We start from the raw sequence: 22850 nt of genomic DNA, 5'->3' as shown, positions 1-22850 counted from the left end.
AGATTGTGGGTAGGGGCTTCACCGAAGCTGAAGCGGCCAATGGGATCTCGATGGGGGCAGGCCTGACGGAACCGGGGCCTTGGGGCGGCCGTGGCCGGTTCCACCCTCCGGGAGAGGAAAGACGGGCTCCAAGATGGAGGAGGCCACTGTGGCAGCACCGTGACAGGTAAGGTGACGCCAGGCTGAAGCCACGGTGGCCGTTCCGTATTACTTCCTGTCTTGTCCCGTGCGCCCCCCCCTTCACGGAAAAAGAATGGAATCTCCCGTCTCTGGGAGGGGTAGCTGGACGCAACGCGCAGGCGCAAAAGGAAGGGGGAGGGGCACGGGAATTGGTTACTTTAAACTGTCTGGCTGCTGGCGCCTGCGCACAGGGCCCCCCAGGGTGGGGTCATTTCTCTTCCCCCCCTCCCCCGATCTTTCCATTCCACCTCCCTCTCCCCTTTTCTGGCGCTTGGAAATCCCCAGCCACTGTCGGGAGCTTCGTTTTCCCTAGTGATGAGAGCTTCCTGGTAATGGCTCTGGAGATCTCCGGCTAACCCCAACATCTAGGTCATGCGAAGGGTTTTCTGAGATTTTCGGGCCCCACCCCCTTCGGCCGTGCCTCGCCCCTCCCGCTCCCCGAGTCCACGTCTCTTCGAAGTGAAGGCCCAGGGACACCTGGAGCACCTCTCGATTGTCTCTGGCTCGTTGTCCCCACCCATCTGGAGTCTGGGAACCACTTGAGTAGCCACTGGCTCCCCTTATAAGTACTCAGGCTCACAAGGCTGACCACAGAATCACGGAAATTTCACACACACATACAGTCACTCATAAAGAGGAACGCACAGTGCACACGCCCCTCCCCCCATCCCAAAACAGTGTGTTTGACTTATGATACTCCCCTGGGTGGGGCTCCAGCCAGAGTAATAATGCCAGGGTTTGCTCTTCCTAACCACTCTGCTCAACAGGTGGTGGTTGTTTCTCCAAGACCCACTAGCTGTCCACCATAGCTCCACCTCTGTGTTCCTTTGCTGATGTCCATAGTTCTACCATTCTACATCAGATGGCACTTGTTGCTTCCCCAGGGGCCCGGCTGTAAACACTGATCTATATGGAGTGACCACTCTGAAGTCCCTGCTTTACTCAACTGTGTTTACAGCTGAAAACATGTGTAAAGAACTGTGGGAGGGTCAGGATACCTTTGAAAACTTTTTTTTTTTAAATTCTTGGATCCCACAGCCCCTGCCTTGGCACAACAAAAAGGCTCTTAGGGTGCTGTGGAAATGTTCCTTCCTTGCATTGTTCAAACACGTCTCTATCTGCAACCCCATACCAAGTTCTGCTGACTTTCCTTGCCAGCACCCAGGCTGTGCTGCTCCTGCTTCTTTCTGTGGCAGCCCCACTCCCACCTCAGAGTTTTCCCTGGCATCATGTAAACGCCTTCACAGAAGATCCCTAAGGATTAGAATTAGGGCTGGAATTTGAGGATGGGATGGATGGCACCAGCTGTTGGGGGCAGGATTCATAGTCTCCTATCCCATCATCCTTGGCCCTCTAACAATGCTCAGAGATTGCTATCTCCAACTCCATCAACCTCCTTCATGGGAACTAAAGCTTTCCTGACTCCCCCCCAAGAGTTCGAGGTCTTCAGCTCTTCCCCTGCCCCAGATATTTTAACCCCATAAATGGTAATGAGGGATCTTAGGCCATCCCAGCATCATTATCATTCTAATGGTGCTTGGACATCACAGGGGCCATAGAGCTAGAACTGGACAGGAAGAACCTTATCATTTGACCAAAGGAGGAAACTGAGGCAAGCAGAGGTGAAGGGACTTGCCCAAGGTCATCCAGCTAGTAAATGGCAGAGTCAAGATTTGAACACAAGGGGCAGCTAGGTGGCACAGTGGAGAGAGCACCGGCCCCGGATTCAGGAGGACCCGAGTTCAAATCTGGCCTCAGACACATGACACTAGCTTGCTGTGTGACCCTGGGCAAGTCACTTAACCCCCTTGCCTAGCTTAAAAAAAAAAAAAGATTTGAACCCAAGGCTTCCAAGTCCAAAGTCAGCACCCTTCCTGCCGCACCAGTTTCCTCATCACCTCAGTAATGTAGAGAGATTTACAGCCTACCCCATCATCTTTGTCGCCCAACAGCGTCCATCCTCACCTTTCAGGTCGCCTTTGGATGTGGGGGGGACAAGATGAGACGAGGCCCGACTGCCACCCCAGTGGAACCCTCCAGGGGCCTAACCCCGCCTGAGGATTCTGATGCCATCCCTCCCACCAGCAGTCGGGTTGGGGGCACTGTGAAGGTCTATCTGCCCAACCAGCAGCGCACAGTGGTGAGCAACCCAGCAGGGAAGGAAGATCAGGGTCCTTGCCCAGGGAAGGGTGAGATTCCGAATCTGGGGAGCTGGGACGAGAAGGGAGACTTGGGAAGAAGTAAATCACAAGCATCTGGGGGAATCGGGGCCTGGTAGGTAACTGCGCGGGATGGCATGACCGTCTCCGACTCGTTGGACAAGGCACTGAAGGTGCGGGGACTGAACCAAGACTGCTGCGCTGTCTACCGCCTCGTGCAGGGGTGAGCTCCCTGTCTGCCCTCCCTTCTCCCAGCCCCCCTAGCCTGTCTCCTCCTCCTTGGCCATCACTGATCCTTTCCACCCCATATGTCTCATCCTCTCGGGTCCCTTAGACGGAAGACCGCAACAGCCTGGGACGCAGCCATTGCTCCCTTGCACGGGGAAGAACTGACGGTCGAGGTCCGGGCTGATGTTCCGCTCGCGGCTGCCCATAACTTTGCCCGGAAGACATTCCTGGCTCTCACCTTCTGTGACTTCTGCCGCCGCTTCCTCTTCCATGGTTTCCGTTGCCAGACATGTGGTTACAAGTTCCACCAACACTGCAGTGCCCGCGTCCCCACTGTCTGCGTTGACATGGCCACCGCCCGCCAACCGTGAGGCCTGTGGTCCTTTCCCAAGCCCCTGGGATCTCCTCTCTGGGGTGGGGAGGGATCTCCCTCATCCCAGCTGGCCTTTCCGGGGGCTCCCCATCCTCCCCAGCCTTCCTAGGGTCTCTTTTTTCTCTTCTGGCTCCAGTTTCTACCGCAGTGTCCAGGACTTGACTGGAGGCCCTGGTGCTCATGAGCCCCAGCCTGGCAGGCAGACCCTATGTGAGCCCCTCGCCCCAAAGAGCCCCAGGTAAGACCAGCAGGAGGGAGATGGAGGGGGAGGTCATAGGTCATCTTGCCCCAGGGTCTTCCACCTCCTCCTCCTCTTCCCCATTCCTTCCCCCCCAGGACACAAACACAGGCCTCCCATGGGGAGACTTTTGCTTTCCCTGGGCCTGGAGGCCCACCCCTTCAGAGGATCCGCTCTACATCCACACCCAATGTGCACATGATCAGCACGACATTGCCTGTGGACAGCAGGCTCATACAGGTAGGGCAATCAAGAACTGCCCTCCCTTGATCGTGACCCAGTAAGAACTCCCCAGGGGCAGCTAGGTGGCACAGTGGATAGAGCACCAGCCCTGGATTCAGGAGGACCCGAGTTCAAATCCAGCCTTAGACACATAACACTCACTAGCTGTGTGACCCTGGGCAAGTCACTTAACCCCCACTGCCCAACCAAAAAAAAACAAACAAAAAAAACCAATAAGAACTCCCCAAGGAGGTAGTCTGGGGGAATTGGGTTAGAAACATAGGAGGCAAAGGAAGATCTGGAGGGTCAGGGACAGGGACTTGGGATGGTGAGACCAGAATGAGGCCCCTGGCCTGAGGGAGCTAGGAAGGTCAGGGAATCCCTGACAGAGGCTCCAGGAGTTCAAAGACAAGGCTGACCTCTGCTCCTGCTCTTTCTTCCCACAGCAGGCAGCCCAGGCCGTTGCTGCTGAAGGTGAGTGTCTGATTTCCTTGACCCCAGGCCCTGCTGCCCCCCTCCCCTCATACTCTGGCCTTCCATTGCTCTCTGGTTTCTTATCTGTGTTCTTGCCTCTCCCAGGAACAGTGGGGGAGAAGACCCCCCAAGGCAGTCCTGGCCCCAGCCTCGTGTCCTCCCCTGGAAGGAAATCCCCACACCCCAAGTTCTCATCAGAGCCCCCTGAGCGCAAGCCCCTTAGCTTCAGCTGATGATAAGAAGAAAGTGGTGAGCTGGGGAACACACACACACTCTCACACACTCTCACTCACTCTCTCTCTCTCTCTCTCTCTCTCTCTCTCTCTCTCTCTCACTCACTCATTCAAGAAGAGGGGAATAATGGGGGAGATGCTGGGGGAATGGGCAGCTCACTGTCCCCCCTGTCCTCCCAGAAGTCTCTGGGCTACCGAGACTCAGGCTACTATTGGGAGGTAGCCCCAGGGGAGGTGCAACTGCTGAAGAGGATCGGGACAGGCTCATTTGGGACTGTGTTCCGTGGGCGATGGCATGGGGATGTGGCTGTGAAGGTGTTAAAGGTGGCGCAGCCCACAGCTGAGCAGGCCCAGGCCTTCAAGAATGAGATGCAGGTCCTCAGGTGAGCATGTGCACTCCTGCCAGCATAGAGCATGAGCCAGCTCTGGGCAAGCCTGAGCTAACCACCACCCTCCCCACCTTGGGCAGGAAGACTCGCCATGTGAATATCCTCTTGTTCATGGGATTCATGACAAGGCCCGCCTTTGCCATCATCACCCAGTGGTGTGAGGGTTCCAGCCTCTACCACCACTTGCACGTGGCTGAGACTCACTTTGATATGGTACAACTCATCGATGTGGCCCGGCAGACAGCTCAGGGCATGGAGTGAGTTCCTCTGAAGCCCTCTGCATGCACTGTTCACACGTGGCTCAGCTCAGAGCTATTCCACAAGTACCCCCCCCCAGCCCACGTGCTACAAACAGCTCTTCCTAACTCATATTCCCTTTCCTTCCAGTTATCTCCATGCCAAGAACATCATTCACCGAGATCTCAAATCCAACAGTATCCCCCTGGCACTCCCTTGAGGAGAGACTGCAAAGAGAGGGCATGTGTTTTCCAAGGGGAGTGGGGGTGGGAAATGCAATGTGTACTCAGGGGTTTTGAGGTAGGAAGATATAGGGAGGGTAGAGTGCCCAGAGAGTGCCGTCTGTGGCCCTTGACAAGGATGTAGATATCTTTCTGCACGAGGGGCTGACAGTGAAGATTGGAGACTTTGGGCTGGCCACAGTGAAGACCCGATGGAGCGGTGCCCAGCAAGTAGAGCAGCCCACTGGCTCTGTGCTCTGGATGGTGAGGCGCGGAGGGGGGGGGGTGTGAACACAGATGACAGGATAGGATGGGGGAGCAGGCCAGTGTTCAGTAACTGGCCAGCCAGCTCACCTAGGCTCCTGGACCTCACAGGCCTCAGAGGTGATCCGAATGCAGGACAAGAATCCCTACAGCTTCCAGTCGGATGTCTATGCCTACGGGGTGGTCTTGTATGAGCTCATGAGTGGCAGTCTTCCCTATAGCCACATCAACAACAGAGATCAGGTGGACACTCTTTCTTCTTCCTTCCTCTCTCCCTACCCCTGACCACTCTTCTGGCCTGACTGACCCTCCACACTCCGGTTTTCCCTTGGCCTGAGAGCCTCCTTCCAGGCCCCTACCAGGGGTGGCGCTGTCCCTAGTGATCTGATGCTCACCCCCTGCTCTGGTTCCAGATCATCTTCATGGTAGGACGAGGTTATCTGTCGCCAGACCTCACCAAGGTCTCCAACAACTGTCCTAAAGCCATGAAGAGACTGCTGGCAGACTGTCTCCGTTTCCAGCGGGAGGAACGGCCCTTGTTCCCCGAGGTCAGAAGACCCCCTCCGGGCGGGTGTAGAGCTGGAGCAGGCCCCGGGAAGGCTCAGGCCCCAAGGCTTGCTTCTTTTCTTCCCTCTAGATCCTGGTCACCATTGAGCTGCTGCAGCGAGTGCTGCCTAAGATTGAGCGCAGCGCGTCAGAGCCCTCGCTGCACCGGGCCCAGACCGAGGAACTGCCTTCCTCCTTGCTGGGAGCCCTGCGCCTCTTCGGGCCCTAGTGGCTCCGGCCAGCCCTGGGGCAGTGAGCCAGGGGCCCCACGTTGCGTTTCCCAATGACTCCAGTTTCCCCAGAAGCAGGCGGCCTGGGGTGGGGGATGACGGGTTCAAAGGCCAGAGGGGAGGAAGGGCGCCCACCCCCACCCCCCACTCCTGCGCCTGCTTTCTCTCTCCTCCCACCCCCCCACCCCCAAGAAGCACAGGAGGCTGCCCAGCTCTCGCTTTGATCACTTAATTACGTTTCTTGACTCTTCTCTGGTCAGAGTAACAGATTGGGGCAGGGCGGGGAGGGGCCACTATAGCTTCACTGCACGCATCACAGGCTTCACAAGAAATTCCAATACACGCCAAGCGGCGGCACGAGGGTCACGGGCAGGCACACGGACGGCACACTTACACGCACGCGCACAAGGGGGGGGAGAGAGGGAGGAGCGCCCCGGCCCCGCCCGAGGGCACGGGAAACGCTCGGTGATTTGCATATTTAAAGACACAGCCATCCCGGGTGCTGGGGGCCTCGGAGGCCTGGGGGGAGGTCACACCTGGGGGGGAAGTCGGGGAGGGGGGAATCAGTCGGAGAAGAGGCTCGCGAAGGATTTCCTCAGGCTGCGGATGGTCTCCGCCTTCACCTCGTCCTGGCTAAGGCTGGGCCGGGGTGGGGCCGGGGCCGGGTCTGGAAGGTTGAAGGTATTGGTCAGAGACTGGGATTTGCTGAAGAGAAACAAGGCGGGCGGGCGGGCGGGCGGAGGAAAGGAGGACGGGGCGGGGGCGGGACGAGACCAGGAGGAGGAGGAGGGAGAGAAACGCAGAGTTACCGCGGGGCGGGGCCCAGGCGGCCCCGCTCCGTCCGATGCCCCGCCCCCTGCCCGAGGCCCCGCCCTTACTTCAGCTGCGGGGCAGCGGCCGGCGCGTCCTGGCTCGGCTTCTGGGCTAGCTGGGACTTGGGCTGCCCAGGCCCGGCGGGAGCACGGCCCTGGCCCTGGGTGCTGGGCCGTGGCTGCTGTGTGGTGGGCGGCCCGGAGGCCGGGCCCGGGCGGCCCGCCTGGCTCAGCTGCCGCGTGGGGCCTGCCGGAGGTCCGGGCGGCGCTCGCTGTGGAGCTCTTTGCGGGCCCCCGGCCGCCTGGCCCCGGGCGGGCCCGGCCTGGCGCGGCTGCGGCTGCGGGGATTGACTGCCCTGGCGCGGGCCCTGCGCCGCAGCCGGCTGCGGAGGAGGAGGCTGTGGCTGCTGCGGGGGGGGCTGCGGCTGCGGGGGTTGCGGCTGCGGGGGGCCGCGCGCCTGTAGGCCGGCCCCCGAGCCCGATGGACGTGGCTGGCGGCCGGAACCCGACGGTGCCTGCCCGCTAGGGCTGGGGAGGCGCGGCTGCGCGGCCACGGCCGCCTGGGGGCCCAGGCCCTGGAGCGGCTGGCCCTGAGGCGGGGGGCGCTGCTGGGAAGGGGGGCCGTGGCGCTGAGGTCCCGGCCCAGGCTGCTGGGGGCCCCCTGCGAGTGAAACAGACGCGCGCGTGCGCATTTAGATAGAGCTGCCTGACCCTCACCTCCCCTCCTCTCCGCAAAGAGGCCAGCCCTTACACTGGGCATCTCCAGTCTTGGATGCTCATCTCCCTCAACCAGAATCCCTTCCCCTCCATAAAGTCGTCCAACCACCAGGAAGGCCCTTGCTTACCCTGTGGTGGGGGGCGCTGCTGAGCTGGAGGCCCCATCTGGCGACCCCCAGCCTGTGCCCCTGGTGAAGGAGCCTGGGTAAAGAGTGGGATGAACACGGTGTTCAGACTCTTGATGTGACCCCCCCCCCCCAGCCACTTTCCCTTCCCATCTTAGTGGAAGAACTGCTGGGGCCTAACCTGCGAGTGGGATCCGCGGCCAGGAGAGGCTTCCCGGGGCCCGGGCAGGGCCAAGCCCATCTTGTTAACCACAAGCTCCACAATGAGCTGCTTGTCCTCATCCTGATGATCCCCGATGAGTGGCATGGAGGAGCCGACCACCTAGGGGCAAGGGAGAGGTTGGAAAGGCCTGCTCTGGGGACAAGGAGGCCGGCCAGATTCACATGGGGGGGGGTTGGGAGGAGGAGCACTGACCTCGATGATGTGGTCACGCCCATCCTTGCCATGCAGGGCCTCCACAGCACAGATGTCCAGGCCCCCAAAGATTTCGGAACATGTGTCCACCCACAGCTTGTACCTGTGAACAGAGGTGATCAAGGCTGTGCCAGAACGTCTCAGAAAAGTAGACAGCTGGTCACTCTACTGAGGCAACTCACTGCACTTTGGGACTGCTCCCAGGCTTCCAAAGTTTTGCTTTTCACCAGGTTTAACTTTGCCTCTGTGCTTTCTCCCACCCCACCCCCACCCCCAAGCACTGCCAAGCAGATCCAGTCTCTTCAACATAGGAATTGGGTTCAACACACTTGAAGGGCCGGCCTATCTCCCTAAAAGCTTGTCCAGGCTAAATATCCCTGGTTTCTGTGTGGACCGGGTTGAGCTTCAGTGTACTAGCTGTCTTCCTAACACTGCCGCTCCTCCCTGGCCCCCTTCCCGCGCCGGCCCCACCTGTCAGACATGGCGATTTGCTCCAGCATGGCTGAGCTTGTGTTGGTTTTCCAGTTCCCGGACACTGAGGTTCTCCTGGGAGGGAGCAGAGAAGCGTTTCAGGGAGCGTTCTGTTAAGCCAGTTTGGGGGGGGGGGAAGAGTAGCAGATTCAGGAGAAGGACACTGAGGGGAGGGGCTCCCATGTAAGTTAGGACTGTGGAGAAAAGTAAAGGGCCAGGAGTTAAGGCGGTGATGAGACCAACCCAGGGCATAACTTAGCACAGGAGCCACCCCCCTGCACATCTAAGGAGGACATGAGGAGACAAGCTGAGGCCCACCCCACCGAGCTCCAGCAGTCTCACATGTAGGCCTTATAGCTGCGGCCGATCTTCTGCACCCGGACATCATACTTGGCATCAATGAAGGGCTCTGCTGTGGCATAGGTCTTGGTCAGCGCCACCACACTAGCAATGTCCTGGAAGTCATACTGATTCTCTACTTTCACCTGGAGGCCAAGGTTGAGAGACCAGGGTCAGGGTTTCCTGGACTATTTGGCACGGGGCCTGTTGGTATACCAGGGCCCATGAGCAGAAACTCAAGTATGGAAGAGAGCTCAGAGCCCTCAGCTGTGATATCCCCGAAAAGGATTCAACCAGTCTCCAATTAGAGTCCTCTGGGAAGAGGAGAATCCTGGCCTTTCGAGGCATCCCAGTGAACTTTGGACAGTCTCATTATTAGGGTTATTAGGCTTCAGGGGGCCACCAGTTCTCAGTGACGGACGGGGAGGGAGACTCACCTTTCCCATGCCTGAGTGAGCATGGCCCATCTTCACCACTACAGGGTATCTGGCTGTGGTGAGCTGGCAGACAAGGACAATGGTAACAGTTAGTCTTGTCCTGGTCCTAAGCCCAGAGCTGCCCTGCTCCTTCCTCCCCCAACCAGCTAACACTCAGCCTTCCCTCACTCTAGTGAATTCAGGGTCTACTCTGTAACTTGGTGCTTTTATGAACCTGGGCAAGTCCCTCTCTGGGCCTCCAGCTTCCCCATCTGTACAATAAGGGGGTGGATTGGATGGTCCTTCTGGTTCCAGGTCATCGATGACCCATTTCAGACTGTGTCTCTGACCCTGGCTCCTCCCTCTCCCCTCCCCTTGGACCTGCATGCTGATTCTCCTAATTCCTGGCAGACCCAGGAAGATGGAACCCAGCACCCCGTTCACCAGGCTTTGGGGGAGGGTCGGTGGCCAAGGGGAGTCCACCAGTCCGACTAAGTTTGTGAGGAGGAAGAAGAACAGAGGTGATAGAAACCTTCACATCATAGACTCAGAGGGCACAAAGTGACCTTGGCATTGACAAGGGGGGGAACTGAGGGGGGCCCAGGAGGGGAAAGAGTTCACTCATGACCACACACAGCTAGTAAGCAGCAGAACCCAGGTCCTCTGCCTCTACATCCCAGAAAGGATGGACTTTGCCCAAGGTCACACCCACTAACTCAGTGGCTTAGATGGGACTCAACCCAACATCTGGATACCACCCACACCCAAGCTTTTCCAGCTCTCCAAGTAGGGGAGGGGGGTGACTTCCAGAAAAGAGAAAGTTGATTTTCCCATAGAGGAAGCCAGTAAGTGAGTGAGTGAGTGGCTGCCTACATCCTGGCTCTGACTTGACCCCAGCTCAGCCACAAAGAAAAATGCAAGAATCCGCCAGGAGCTGAGGCCAGAACCTGCCCCACCCAGCAGCTGAGACAACAAGCCTTGCATCACAGATGTCCACCAACACACATACCCAGGCAAGAGTAAGCACACGCACACACGCACCCATCTCCTCAAATGTGCAAAAGAGGAAAGCTGGCGCCCTCCTGCCTTCCCATCAGAAGTGCCCCGGCCCTCCCTCGGTCTCCTCCGAGGCAGGAAGGAACACGAGGACACTTGAAGAAAGTGACATCTTGTTTTTGTCCCACTTGTCTCACTCGGCCATATTTGCCTTCCAGGAATCACGTCCTGGACTTGGACACTGCTGATGTGATCTTGGGCAAGGGCCATCCCTTCTGGGCTCATGTGTGGTCGTGGGCAAGCTCTTTCCCCTCTCTGGGCCCCTTCAGTTTCTCCATTTGTCAAATGAAGGTGCTGGACTACATCAATGCCAGGGTCCTGTTGTTCCCTTTAAGCGGCTAATGTGAAGGTTACTTTCACTAGCCTGTCCCCAGACTCTGGCCTTTGAAAGCTCTCCCAGGACTGACAGGGGAAGGGCCCTATGGGATCCTCTAGTCCGTGCACATTATTTTCCTATCTGGGGTCCCTCTTCGCCCTTCTGTGTTTCCACAGCATTTAGCAAAGGGCCTGGCACCCAATAAATGAGTAATACATGCTTATTGGATGACTGAAGCCCACAGAGGTGGGGTCAGTTGCCCGAGGCCACATAGCTCGTTAGAAGCAGGATTCAAGCCCAGGTTCCCTGGCCCTGATGTCTCTTGTGCCCAGTGTGGTTTGGAGGCCCGTTTGACATTAATCTTTTGTTTAAGGCATACATGCATATATGTACATATGCGGACATGTGCTGTTCAAGCTAGGGGAGGAAATTACTTCATTTGGTCTACCTTCATCTTACAAAGGAGTAAACTGAGGAACAAGAGGTGTGATGACTTGTCCAAGGTCTTTTGTTTAGGGCTCTTAAGCTTTTTTGTGCCAGGCTGGGGAAGAAGCCTATGGACCCCTTCCTAGACTAAGACTTGTGGCCTACATTCCTAATGAAAGGAAATATGTCAATTTCAGTTGGAGGTTAGTAAAAAGAAAGATGCCTGGTTTGGTTCGGTTTGGTTTTTCCATAGAAGTTCACGGACCCTCTGAAATCTATCCACTAGCCTCAGGTAAAGGAGCTCACTTTAGCAGGAGGGGCCCTAGCCTCGGAGTCAGGAGAGACCCAGCTTTGAGCTCGGGCATTTGCTGGCTCTATGAGCCTGGGCCTCCCAGAATCTCAGTTCCCTTCTCTGAAGAATGCTTGAATCTGCTTCCCAGGAAAATGCTCTAGGAATAGCAGGTGCTGATTTATCAGAAGAGGTAACACTAAGAGAAAAAATGGGAGCGTGGGGGGGGTGGATGGAGTTCTGAAAGACTACTAGTTTTGGAGTCAAGGCACCTGGATTCAAATCCCAGCTCTGTCATTCACTAGCCCTATGACTTGGTTTCTCTGGGCTTCCTTGGTTTCCTTCTTTTGAAAATGAGCATATTGGACTAGATGGATGCCTTCTAAGGTCCCTCCAGGCTTTAAATCTATGATCCCATGAGACAGCGATGGAAGAGGAGGAAGGGAAGAGACATTGGGGTAAAAAGAATAACATGAGAGGATTCAGAGGAAGGAGGGGACACAGGAATAAGAGAAGAGGTGAAAGGAAAGACAACAGAAGTGCAAGGAGAAAAGACTCTGGAGTGAGAAACTCCAGTGAAGGGAGAGGAAGAGGAGAGGGGGAAAGAGGGCAGGAGATGAAAGGAGAGGAGAAAAGAGGGCAGGAGATGAAAAGGGGAGAAGAGAAGAAAAGAGGGGAGATGAAAAGAGAAGAGAAAAGAGGTCAGGAGATGAAAAGAGAGGAGAAAAGAGGGCAGGAGATGAAAAGAGGAGAAAAGAGGGCAGGAGATGAAAAGGGGAGAAGAGAAGAAAAGAGGGCAGGAGATGAAAAGAGAAGAGAAAAGAGGGCAGGAGATGAAAAGAGAGGAGAAAAGAGGGCAGGAGATGAAAAGAGAGGAGAAAAGAGGGCAGGAGATAATGAAAAGAGGGGAGGAGAGGAGCCGGGGTGAGACTTGAAGAAGACACTAGCCTGAGGCAAGGCAAAGGCAAGGGCGGGGGTGGGAGAAGGGAGGCTAGAGCTGGAGGCGGGGAAGTTGTTCCCATCACTGCGTCAATGTGATGCAGCTTGCTGGCTGACTGGAAAGTTCCCCTTTCCTTTCCTTGGGCCCCCTCTTCCCTCTCCCTTACAGCCTGACACCTGAGTCCCAAGAGTCTTTCCCTGGAGTCCAAGGGCCTGAATTTGAATCCCGGCTCTGTGACCTTGGAACTAAGAATGGGGCTGCCTTTGTCCATTATCTCTGAGCTGGAGGGTCTGACAGATGTGAAAACTGAGGAGATGGGATCAAACCCAGGTCACCTCAATGCCCTCACAGCACATTCTCCCTCCATGGACCTCAGTTTCCTCTTCTGTCAAATGAAGGGGTTGGACCAAATGATCTCTAAAGCCAGGATCCAGGATCTGCAGTCATTCTGGGCAGGATTTCTCCCTTTGGCTCTGACTACGCTTCTATGATGCTCTCTAGGCTTTGTGCCCCTAAGCCTAAATCTTAGCTTCCATGCCAGTTTTGAGCGGGGACAGACCTTAGAGACCACTGGGGGAGAAAGGAAGAAACTGGATCCAGGGAAGGATAGGAAGTAGTCCAAGACCACACAAGGAGTAAGGGGCAGAACCAGGATCTGAACCTGGGTCTTTGGACTGAACCAAATCCAGTGTTCATGACATGACAACAACCTTTTCCATTCCACAGTACATAAGTGACTGGCCAGACAAGACTACAGCCTGAAATGAAGCTTGGGTCTCTCTGACAGCAGGGTTCAAGTCCTGCCTCTGCCGGTGACTAGGGACCCTCAAGTTACTTTGCTTCTCAAGGCTCCAGGCAAGTCTCTCAGAGTGTAGCTTGCTGAGACCTGCACTGATGGAGGAAGATTCCTCACCTGAGAGTTCCCCACACCAAGGAAATCCCAGGTCTAGGCCTTGTCTCTAGAGATATAATAATAACAATAATAGTCATAGTAATAATAAATCAAATTAATTGTAAAGCACTTAGCGAAGTACCTGGCATGTAGTAGCACTTATTCCCTTTTCTCCCCTCCCCACCATAATAACTAACTTTTCTATAGTGCCAGAATATTGGCAAAGTACTGGACAATGGGGGCTTCCTACTCCAGGAGCTCCTGTGATGCCACTGGGTCCATCTCTGGGGGCTGCTCTCAACCTACTCCAGATTTGGGTCTGCCCTCTGGAAGAGGTCAAGTCCAAGGGTGCAGCTCACATGCAACCAGGACAGGGGCACTTGTTTACACCCCATCAAGTTCCAGATGTGGCACTAGTGGGGGTGTCAATGCCCTATATTGGGAAACACCTGTTGAAGTCGCACCCTAAATCCACCTTGCCAGCTCTGACCATGGATGGTTTCCCAGCTTGGACAAGTTCTCTCTCTCTCTCTCTCTCTCTCTCTCTCTCTCTCTTCTCTCTCTCTCTCTCTCTCTCTCTCTCTCTCTCTCTCTCTCTCTCTCTCTCTCTCTTCCCTTAGCTCTGCCTCCTAGAATCCCAGGGTTTCTCCAAAGCAGTTGACCACCTCCTCCAGGAGGCCTCGGTAGCCTTAGGACCTGGTCCATACCAGCCACTTCTAAGCACTCCTCCTGGTTACATCCTCAGCAGTTATCCAGAAACCCTGGGTGGTCTCAGGAGAAACCCCTCATTGGAGGGCAGAGCCTCCACCTCTGCCTCTTGCTCTAAGTCAGCTACTTTGACACGGTCCACAAGCAATCAAAATGAGGGGTATCAATTGACTGTGTGATTGTGAAGATTGGAGGTCAGGAGAGTCAGAATAATATAGCGCTCCAGGGTGTGCCTCATGCCTCCCACCCTTCTGGGCTGGCTGGGTGACCTGTGCCAAGCTATTTGACTCCACACAGCCCTTTCCTTATCTGTGCAATGGAGGGAATAAATACCAACTAGAGCACTTTCCCTCCCCCCACCCTCCAGATCAGGCTGTTGTGGAGATCAAAGCAGATCAGAGCTGTCCCTACAACTCTTGGCAAACCTTCCAGTTCCATCTAATACAAATATTCCTTACTGTTCCCCCTTTTTTTTTGTCCTATCCAAATGAGTCTCCATTTGCCAAAGTCTCCATGACCCCTTCTCATGTTTTCCACGGCCAGAAGCGCAGAATCTGAGAGCTGGAAGGGTTGGACCTTTCTCGCTATGAAGTCGAACTCAGATCCTAAGAAATGGTTACCCAGCCTCAGCATGGAGCCTCCAAGGGGAGGCAGAGCACCCCCTCCACTGGCAGCACATTCCACTCTGGGACAGCTCTCCAGTTAGCCAGCTCGCCCAGCCTTCTGGCCTCAACCTTCAGGCTCCAAAGGCTCTACCCTCGGGGTCCAGCAGAACCAGCAATCCATCCTACTCTGGACAGGCCTTCAAGGACCTGAGGCCCCTCTCCGGGTCCTCAGGGCTTCTCTTCCTCAGGCTAAACATGCAGAAATCCTACAACCAAAGCTCACTTCGGCTACTCTCCAGCTCACCTGTGTCCTTAAGAGCTGATCTATGTACATGCCCCAGCCAATAGCCCGAGGCCATCTGGGGGATTGGCATTGTGGACAGGACAGTAAGTGCTAGCAGGTTTTACAGGCTCGGATTGTAGACTGCTAAGCCTCTCATGTTGTAAGTAGCACAGCTGGGATTTGAACCCAGAGCCTCCAACTCTACCCTGCTGCCTTCCCTAGCTTTCTGAGTGACAAGGAGCTTTCTGGGGCAGAGCCACTGGACCTGAGCCAGGAGGCCCTGTCTGCACAACCTGAGGAAAAAGAAGGCGCTCAGCAGACAGGTGGGAAAGATCTCTGCTTGCTCACACACACAACTTGGAGTGCATACGTGTGTGCGCACACATGTGTGAGTGCATACACAGGTACACACACACACACACAACTAGGCACGAGCCCATTCACACACATGGTCGTTCCATCAGAAGTTTATGCCAAGCTTGGCCTCCTCCTCCTCCTGCCCAGGTCACCAAATGGGCTCCCATAGGGTGCTGGCTGAGAAGAATGCTATGACCCTAAGGCCAAGGGGAGCCCTGAGGCAGAGGAGTCAAGGCCACTGCTCCAAGGGGGAGCAGAGGGAAAGTCCTGGGACTGATTCAGCCACCAGAGACGTCAGAGTCTCAGGCGTTGCTCCACAGTAAGAGGCCAGTCAGGGGTCACTGTCCCACCGGTGACCCTTCTGACCCCAGGGCAGCCCCTCAGTTCTCCCTTGGACCCCCAGGGCTTCCAGTGGCCCTCCCTCTTCCCCACTGACTGGAGCTCAGTCCACGTTTGGACTGTGTGGGATCAGGCTGAGCTAGGGTGGGGGGTGGGGAGTGACAAGCCCCCAACTGCAGCCTAGACTAGCCCTACTGGGCTGCCACAGGGGTGTGAGTAAGCGGAAATGGGGGGGGCCCTCTGCCTGTGGTTTCCCGCCCCCGGCCTGCCCGCTGCCCCGCCCCTCCACCCCCTTCCTCGCAGCTGGGTTAAATAGGAGCCCGGAGGCCAGGCAGCAGCAGGGCTCTCCTCTCCCAGACTTGGACCTGCTGCGGTTCCTGCTGCTGCTGCTGCCTCCAAGTCCAGGTAAGGGGAGATCGGCCTGCCATGCTGGCAGGCCTTGGAGCAGCTGGCCCCCTCCTGGGCCCAGCACTCAGTCCCAGCTCTGCCAGCCTGGCAGCCCTGGCTGAGCCCCACAGAGGAGCAGGCAGAGCTGGCTCTGTCTTGGGACCAGAGCAGAGGGTGGGGCGGTAACCTTTTCCCTGAAAGACTGAACAGAGAGAGCTGCAGTACTCCACTCCATCCCCTTCTTCCATGCACAGGCTCCCTGAACATCCTGGAAATGGGTATGTCTGCTCTCTTTCTGGCCTTGACCTTCCTACTCCTGGCCACTACAAGGCAGCCTGTGAAGGCCTGCAGCTGTGGCCCTCGGCATCCTCAAGAGGATTTCTGTAGGTCAGATGTGGGTGAGTAGGACACTCCAGGTTCCCTGGGACAGGGACACACACATACACACACTGTCCCCCAGGCCTCTCCTCCAGCTTCAGGGCACATGGCTGAACTGGGGGTGGGGGAGGGAAGAGGGGAGTCGGAGTAGGGGTGGTGCCTAGGCTCACTAACCCTTTCCTTTGCCCCGCCAGTTGTCACGGCCAAATTCCTGTCAGTCCCCCAGCTCAACCACACCCTCCATCATCTGCAGTATAAGATCAAGGTTATCAAGGTATTACAATGCTGCCCTCCCCTGCCCCTCCCCAGCCATACTACCTCTAGCCTCTCAACCCTCCACTGAAATTCCTCCTCCTTGATCTATAATTCCGTCCAGAAGTTCAAAGGCTTTGACGCTGTGGGAGGCATTACGCTGGTCCCGAAGTTCCTTACCACCCCAGCCGAGGAGAGCCTCTGTGGCTACAGGCACAAAGCCCTGTCTAAGAACCAGGAATATCTGGTTGCAGGTAAGAATCATGCTTAACACCTACCCTGGCTGTATCGTTTTGTACATGAGGCAAGTGGGGGAGGTAGATGTACAGAGACTCCTCCAAGGTCACACAGCTCACACTTGAACCCAGGCCTGTGAAGGGATCCTTCTTTCCTAGTCACATGATCCTATTTGCTGGAATCTCTCTAGACCATGATGTAGGTATTATGATGTTACAAATCAGGGAATGGAGGCTTGGAGAGGTCACACAGCCAGAGGTGGGAATCAAGCTCACTGTGCCCTTCTGTTGCTTGAAAATACTGAGTAGGAGGGGCAACTAGGCAGCGCAGTGGATAGAGCACCGGCCCTGGATTCAGGAGGAGCTGAGTTCAAATCCAGCCTCAGACACATAACACTTACTAGCTGTGTGACCCTGGGCAAGTCACTTAACCCCATTGCCTAGCTTAAATTAAAAAAAAATACTGAATAGGAAACTGATCCCAACCTCCTCATTTTACAGAGCCCAGGAAGAGGCAGGAACACTGCAAAATCCTCTGATTCCAAACCCAGTGCCCCTTCCTAGGGAAAGATATACAATATTCTTCTAACTGAATCCAATAGAAAGGGACACACCCCAGCAGCCCCTTAGCTTATCTGAGCTACAGAAAATACCAGACCCCTCCTCCTTCTCTTGCCTTCTGGTTGCTTAGTAACAGGGCAAGGGGTGGCTGAAGAGAGATGGAGCGACCCAATCATCTCCCAGGCTAGCACCATCCTGTCTGCTGGGTTGCTTAGGAACAAGGAGGGACCTGGTCTGGGAGGGGGGAATTAAACGCACTGCGGCTGAGCCCAGCCAATCAGGAGACACTCTGCCCCATTCTTCCCCTACCCACCCCCCCCCTCCCTAGCCCGCCTACTGGAAGGCCAGCTCTACGTCACCACCTGCAGCTTCGTGAGGCCCTGGAGTAGCCTGAGCCCAGCCCAGCAACTGGGCTTCAATCAGACCTATGCTACTGGCTGTAGCTGCCAAGTGAGTATTCTCTGGGAGACCCGGCAGGGGAAGCTCCAGGCTGGCAGCCCTACTGACTTGTCACTTCCTCCTCCAGGTGCAGCACTGCCTGAGTGTCCCCTGCAGTGTGGAGAGCGACACTAACTGCCTGTGGACAGATTCCCTGACGTCCTCCCCAGGCGAGGGCTCCCAGAGCCTCCACATGGCCTGCCTGCCGAGCAAGAGCAGCTTGTGCTCCTGGAAATCTCTGGGCACTGAGGCACCAGAGCTAACAATGTGAGCTGGCCCAGAGCTCCATCCTCTCCATCTAAGAAATCATGGCCAGTAAAATACATAGAAACCAGACCAGTGGCTCTGTGTGTATGTGTGTGTGTGTGTGTGTGTGTGTGTGTGAGTGAGACAGAGAGAAAGAGAGAGAGAGCATGAGCAAGTGTGTCCACAACAGTCCTGCTGCTTTGGGTGAGGTGCCATTGGGGTACAGTATTGTTATTCCCATTTTAAGGACAAGGGGACTGACGCTCACAGAAATGATGACTTGTCCGTGGTTATCCAACTTTAAATTTGGTCTCCCCTGACTCCAAAGACACACACCTTGTGACCTTGGGTGAGACTCTCCTTTCCTCCGTCCGCTATCAGGAGGCTTAGGAGCTAGAAGGGCCATTTTAGAGGTAAGGAGAAGCTTTGACCAAGCCAGGCTTCCAACTTATGTCATCATAACACAATCTCATGTCAAAGTGAGAAAGGACACTAGAGAGCATCTAATCTGATCCTCTCATTTTACAGAGGATGAAAATGAGGCTGAGAGAAGTGACCAAGCTCACACAGCTTAGCCTTTGATTTGAATCCTGCTTCTTTGACTCCAATACATCACAGTTGCCTCCAACTGACTTTGACAGAGTCACAAACGTGACCACATGAACTCCCCAGGTCAGATCAAGTAAACCTCCTTACCCTGACATTCAAAGCCTTCCACAAATCTTGTTCCCACCTCCCTTTCTGGCCCAAATTTCTTTTTGCTCACATTTATGAACTCTAGGTTCCAGCTAGACCAGCTTCCTAGCTGTTCCCCAAACTGAACATCCTATCTCCCATCTGCATACATTTGCTGAGCCTACACCCCTTGCCTGGAATGCCTCTTCCAATTCCCCAGCTGTCAATTCTCTTCCTCCTCCGAATTTATTTCTTGGTGCACGTGCTGGGCTTCCCAGTGCACGACAGGGGCTGTTTCATTTTGCTCTTTGTAGCCCCAGGACCCTGAATCCAGGTGTGGAAACTGAGGTCCCAAGTGGGGAAGTAACTTGCCCATCCTGGCACCAATAGTGATGCCAGAGCTAGGACTTAACCCTCAGTGCTTTGGCCTTGGCCTCATAGAGCCCATTCTTGAGCCAGCTTCTCCCCCAACACACTCACCATCTCCTTGTGGTTGGGATAGTAGGTCTGGTCAATGAGGGGAAACTCCTCAGCTCCCAGTTTCTTGTGCAGCCGAACCATCTGGGCAAACTAGGTATGGGAAAGGGAGAAAGAAAGGGCAGTGAGGAGGAGAAGGCCCTTCCTGGCAGCCCCACTGTTCCCCAAGGATGGGGACACTCACCACCCATGGCTTGTCGCAGAAGTTGTATACTGAGTGCAAGGAATTGACGCTGGGGATGCCTGCATACTGCAACCCAATGACCAGGCTTCGATAGTCTCCATTTCGGGCCATGCTGAAGGCATGCTGTCGGATCAGTACGAAGTCTGGCTTCAGGGACCTACAGGAGGGGGTGGAGAAGAGGAGGAGGAAGGGGGGAGGGAGGAGGGAGAAGAGGAGGGGGAGAAGGAAAAAGAGAGACAGGAGGGAGGGGAGGAGGGGAGGAAGAGGAAGGGGAAGAGAAGAGGAAAGGGAGGGAGAGGGAGAGGAAGAGGAAGAGAGGGGAGAAGGAAGAGGAGGGGGAGAGAGGAGGGAAGGAGGGAAGGAGGGGAAGGGAGAGGGAGGGAGAGGAGGGAGGGAGGGAATGTAGAGGAGGAAGAAGAGGAGGAGGAGGAGGAGGAGGGAGGGGAAGAGGAGAGTTAAATGGCATCAAGCTTGAACTTACTCTCTGTGTTCCTAAAGGCCTTCTATCCCCCACATTCATCCTTCCCCCCACAGTATGCTCCTTGATGGCATGCTTCTATGCTGTTTAGTATTAAACCTAAGGAAAAAAAACTCCCCCCACCCAAGGGTTGCCCCCAGCCTGGGCCACTCACCGAACCACCTTCACTCCATTCCGAATCACCTCCATGTCCACAGAGAAGCTGCCATTAGCGTGAGCCACCAGGTTCAGGTGGGAGAACTCAGCCTGGGAGGCAAGAAGAGGGCGGGGCTCAGCCAATCTGTAACTGGACTCAACCCCACCCAACACCTGCTGCTATCCCTCCCCACTCCACCAGCATGGCATGGTGAAAACCTTGCTGGACAGGGAGGCAGGCCAGACCTGGGTTCACTTCCCAACCTTGTCGCTCATTTGTACTGGGAAAGGTCCTCAGTGAATGACAGCCTCCCTGCTCCATGGCCATCCTGGGGAAGGAAGCCCAAGGCCCTGACCATGACTGCCTTCGGGCCAGATACACAGAAGGCGCACCTGCTCCACCTTGATGTCAATCTCCCCGTGAATCTTCTTGCCCTTGAAGTACCTGGCCCTGGAGAAGGAGGGATGAGATATGGGGAGCGGTCAGCTCTGGGTGAGGCCCAGGAAAGAGAAGTCTGAGCCCTTCCTTCTTCATCACACCTGATCTGGGAGGGAAACAGAGCACTCCCAGCCAGGGGCTTGTTCTTTTTTGCCCTCAGATGGGAGGGCTAGAGGTTCTGAGGATTTGGCAAAGCTGGGGAAACAAAAGTCCCCTCACTTGCTCCTTCGTCCTTCTACGTGATGATTCCCATGCAGGAGGGGGGTGGGGGGTGGAGGGATCGAGGAGCCAGGTTCTAGTGTAAAGGCACCTGCCTGCCCCTGCCAGAAGGTCAGCATCTTGAGGGCAGGGGGTGGTTCAGATATCAACTTCTTCCCTCCCCCCTCAAAGCGCTGGACTCATGCAGAGATGAGCAGATTGGGAAGGGGAGTGGAGGAATCTTCCTTGCCCTGGGCCAGGCTGAGTGCCATGGCCAAATGGCAGGGCCCCTCTCCCCCTCCCCTCCAACTCATCTTCGATGACAGAAGCCATCATAGTGCCAGGGCTGCTGGGTGCAACCTTTGCTGTGAGCATGCTTTTATGAGGCTTGGGGTGCTGGTGGTTTTGCATGTTGTGGGCTGGCCCCTGTGCTGATGGCATCTGGGTGTATGTATTCAAAGAAACCCCTTGGGGAGGGGAATCCTGGGCTTGGGAGGGGGATGGGGAGGAGGAGGAGGGGGATCCCAGGCTCCAGAGAGGTGAGGGGGATTCTGGGCTTCAGGAGGGGGAGGGGAATGAAGGAGATGACGAAGCAGTTTCCTCTCTGCGGCCTCTCCACCCCCGCTGGGAAGCCTGATGCAATCCAGCCTCCCCCCTGCCCAAACACAGCAGTCCTAGGTAAGGTAGAACAAACAGGGAGCTGAGTTTCTTGGCAGCTCTCTAGGTGAGGGCAGGAACCCTGGCTAGGCTGCACTCTCTTTCCCACCACAACCTCTGCACAGAGTAGCAGGAAAAGGATAAGGACTGGGCATGGAATTTTATTGGTATGGAGAGTTCCCAGGTGAGGAACCTCCCTCTACCAAGGCAGGTTGGCATCTTCTGCACAACCTCTAATCTGAGGTCAAATGACTTAGCCTGGGTCACATGGCCTGGCCTGTCAGAGGTGCGGCGCTTGCTAAATGCGGGGCCCTGGGCTCGAGACACAGTAAGAGACGTGTACGCCTCACGAAGCAAGAGCTGAAGGGCGGGGGACGCCTCCGAGCTAGGCTGCAGTATGTGCTAACCACTGAGCCCTCGGGCCCAGCCCTGCTCTCAGCCGCCTCTTCATCCTCCCCTGACTCAGAATAAACTGCGAACCGGCACCTTCGGGTCAGGGCCGCACAAGGGAAGGCACTAGCTTCTGGGGCGAAGGTGTGACCCGTAAAAGATCCTGGACAGGGAGCGGGGCGGGGCCCCGCAGGGTAGCACAGAGGGCCTGGGCGGGAGAAGCGCCTCACCAGTCCGTGGGTCCCTCGTCGATTACCAGCAGGGTCTTGCTGCCCCGGCTGGAGCCCCCGGAGCCCCCGGCCACGCCCCCCACCTGCTCGCTGAAGGTGGCTGCAGCCGCCGCGGTGGTCTGCTTCACTGCGTTGGACAGCGACGAGAAGAAGCCGCCTGCGCCGCCCCCGCCCAGCCCCGAGCCAGAGCCGGGGCCTGGGCCGGGGCCGGGGCCGGGGCCGGGGCCAGGGCCGGGGCTGGGCGCGGCCGCAGGCAGGGGCCGCTCGGCAGGCGACACGCTGCCCGAGCCTCCCGAAGGGGGCGCTGGGCCACCGGGTGGGGGCGGGGGCGGCTGAGGCCTCTGCAGATCCGTCATGTAGCCGTTGGGTAGGTTGGCCATGAAGTTGCTGTCGGACAGGCGACGCCGGAGGTAATTCATGGCGCCGGCCGCCGGAGGAGACAGCAGGGGCCGCCTCACTGACCCACAGCGGGAGGCAGGGAGGAAGGCGGGGAGGGATGCGGGGAGGGGTGAAGGCGGGGATGCGGGGAGGGATGCGGGGAGGGATGCGGGCGAGGATGCAGGCGGGGATGCGGGGCGGGGTGCAGGCGGGGAGGGATGGAAGCAGGCTTCCTGCCCGCCAGCTCCGGGGCTCCGAGGCTGAGGCTAGCAGCTATCCGACCCTCTGCCTAGCGAGAGAGGCAAGGCAGCGTCGGGGGCTCCGGCGCAGCAGCCAGTGCAGTGGCTACCGCCGAGCCCTGGAGCCGACTGAGCGCAGCGCCGCAGCATCGACGCACTGCCTGCGCTCCCGCTTGCTCCCTCCTTCCCTGCCGCCCGCCACCCCACGCGTGTGGTTCCGCCCAGCGCAGCCAGTCGAGGCTCCCCCTTCTTCGCAGCGCGTGGCTCGCGCCATCACGGCCCTAGGCGGCTCGGAGCAGCCCATTTTGGCTGGGAGCAGGGGGAAGGGGGAGGGGGGACGTGTTCCTCCCCACTCCCTTTCCCTGAGCCTAA

At 56.7% G+C, this 22850-nt stretch overlaps 3 protein-coding genes and 1 long non-coding RNA gene across 6 annotated transcripts; 3 read left to right on the top strand and 1 right to left on the bottom strand.

Moving 5' to 3' along the window:
• ARAF (A-Raf proto-oncogene, serine/threonine kinase) lies at positions 1–6221 on the top strand. The gene is given in 16 exon segments (XM_078147942.1): positions 1–166; positions 2133–2320; positions 2459–2562; positions 2674–2934; positions 3077–3178; positions 3277–3418; positions 3847–3874; positions 3980–4101; positions 4103–4123; positions 4288–4490; positions 4577–4753; positions 4884–4930; positions 5100–5218; positions 5330–5461; positions 5632–5766; positions 5856–6221. Coding segments are annotated over 15 exon segments (1872 nt in total). The 5' UTR covers positions 1–166; positions 2133–2179; the 3' UTR covers positions 5994–6221.
• Positions 6210–22782, bottom strand: SYN1 (synapsin I). Of its 3 annotated transcripts, none has more exons than XM_020976461.2 (13): positions 21862–22782; positions 20341–20398; positions 19967–20058; positions 19335–19491; positions 19154–19243; positions 9311–9373; positions 8877–9019; positions 8535–8609; positions 8064–8166; positions 7830–7970; positions 7652–7724; positions 6873–7467; positions 6210–6699 (listed from the first exon to the last, which is right to left on the bottom strand). In XM_020976461.2, exons 1-13 carry the CDS (start codon positions 22278–22280, stop codon positions 6558–6560), a joined length of 2151 nt encoding a protein of 716 aa, XP_020832120.1. In that variant the 5' UTR covers positions 22281–22782; the 3' UTR covers positions 6210–6557. The 3 variants fall into 3 exon arrangements, with proteins under 3 accessions (XP_020832120.1, XP_020832121.1, XP_020832122.1); XM_020976462.2 differs by having other exon boundaries at positions 6210–6661; positions 21862–22778; XM_020976463.2 differs by lacking the exon at positions 6873–7467 and having other exon boundaries at positions 6210–6661; positions 21862–22731.
• Positions 8164–13334, top strand: LOC144455035 (uncharacterized). Its single transcript, XR_013483677.1, has 2 exons — positions 8164–8293; positions 13043–13334. It is a non-coding gene; the product is annotated as an uncharacterized LOC144455035 (long non-coding RNA).
• Positions 15797–18088, top strand: TIMP1 (TIMP metallopeptidase inhibitor 1). Its single transcript, XM_020976465.2, has 6 exons — positions 15797–15905; positions 16142–16285; positions 16460–16539; positions 16642–16771; positions 17643–17764; positions 17841–18088. The coding sequence occupies exons 2-6, from the start codon at positions 16162–16164 to the stop codon at positions 18021–18023; spliced, it is 639 nt and encodes a 212-aa protein (XP_020832124.1). The 5' UTR covers positions 15797–15905; positions 16142–16161; the 3' UTR covers positions 18024–18088.
• Positions 22783–22850: the final 68 nt, after the last annotated feature.

This window comes from Phascolarctos cinereus, unplaced genomic scaffold (genome assembly GCF_003287225.1).
Source record: "Phascolarctos cinereus isolate Bilbo 61053 unplaced genomic scaffold, phaCin_HiC Scaffold_8;HRSCAF=390, whole genome shotgun sequence".
Taxonomy (NCBI): domain Eukaryota; kingdom Metazoa; phylum Chordata; class Mammalia; order Diprotodontia; family Phascolarctidae; genus Phascolarctos; species Phascolarctos cinereus.
The sequence above is the reverse complement of the archived record's forward strand: the minus strand, read 5'-3'. Positions and strand labels throughout refer to the sequence as shown.

What these genes read in the sequence shown, in the direction of transcription:
- TIMP1 (XM_020976465.2), top strand. Translation starts at nt 16,162, where the DNA reads ATGGGTATGTCTGCTCTCTTTCTGGCCTTGACCTTCCTACTCCTGGCC. An exon ending in ATAAGATCAAGGTTATCAAG is followed by an intron (nt 16,540 to 16,641) that starts GTATTACAATGC and finishes AATTCCGTCCAG; the next exon opens with AAGTTCAAAGGCTTTGACGC. An exon ending in CTACTGGCTGTAGCTGCCAA is followed by an intron (nt 17,765 to 17,840) that starts GTGAGTATTCTC and finishes TTCCTCCTCCAG; the next exon opens with GTGCAGCACTGCCTGAGTGT.
- SYN1 (XM_020976461.2), bottom strand. Translation starts at nt 22,280, where the DNA reads ATGAATTACCTCCGGCGTCGCCTGTCCGACAGCAACTTCATGGCCAAC. An exon ending in GACGAGGGACCCACGGACTG is followed by an intron (nt 20,399 to 21,861) that starts GTGAGGCGCTTC and finishes CTCCTTCTCCAG; the next exon opens with GGCCAGGTACTTCAAGGGCA. An exon ending in CAAATCGCCATGTCTGACAG is followed by an intron (nt 8,167 to 8,534) that starts GTGGGGCCGGCG and finishes CTCTGTTCACAG; the next exon opens with GTACAAGCTGTGGGTGGACA.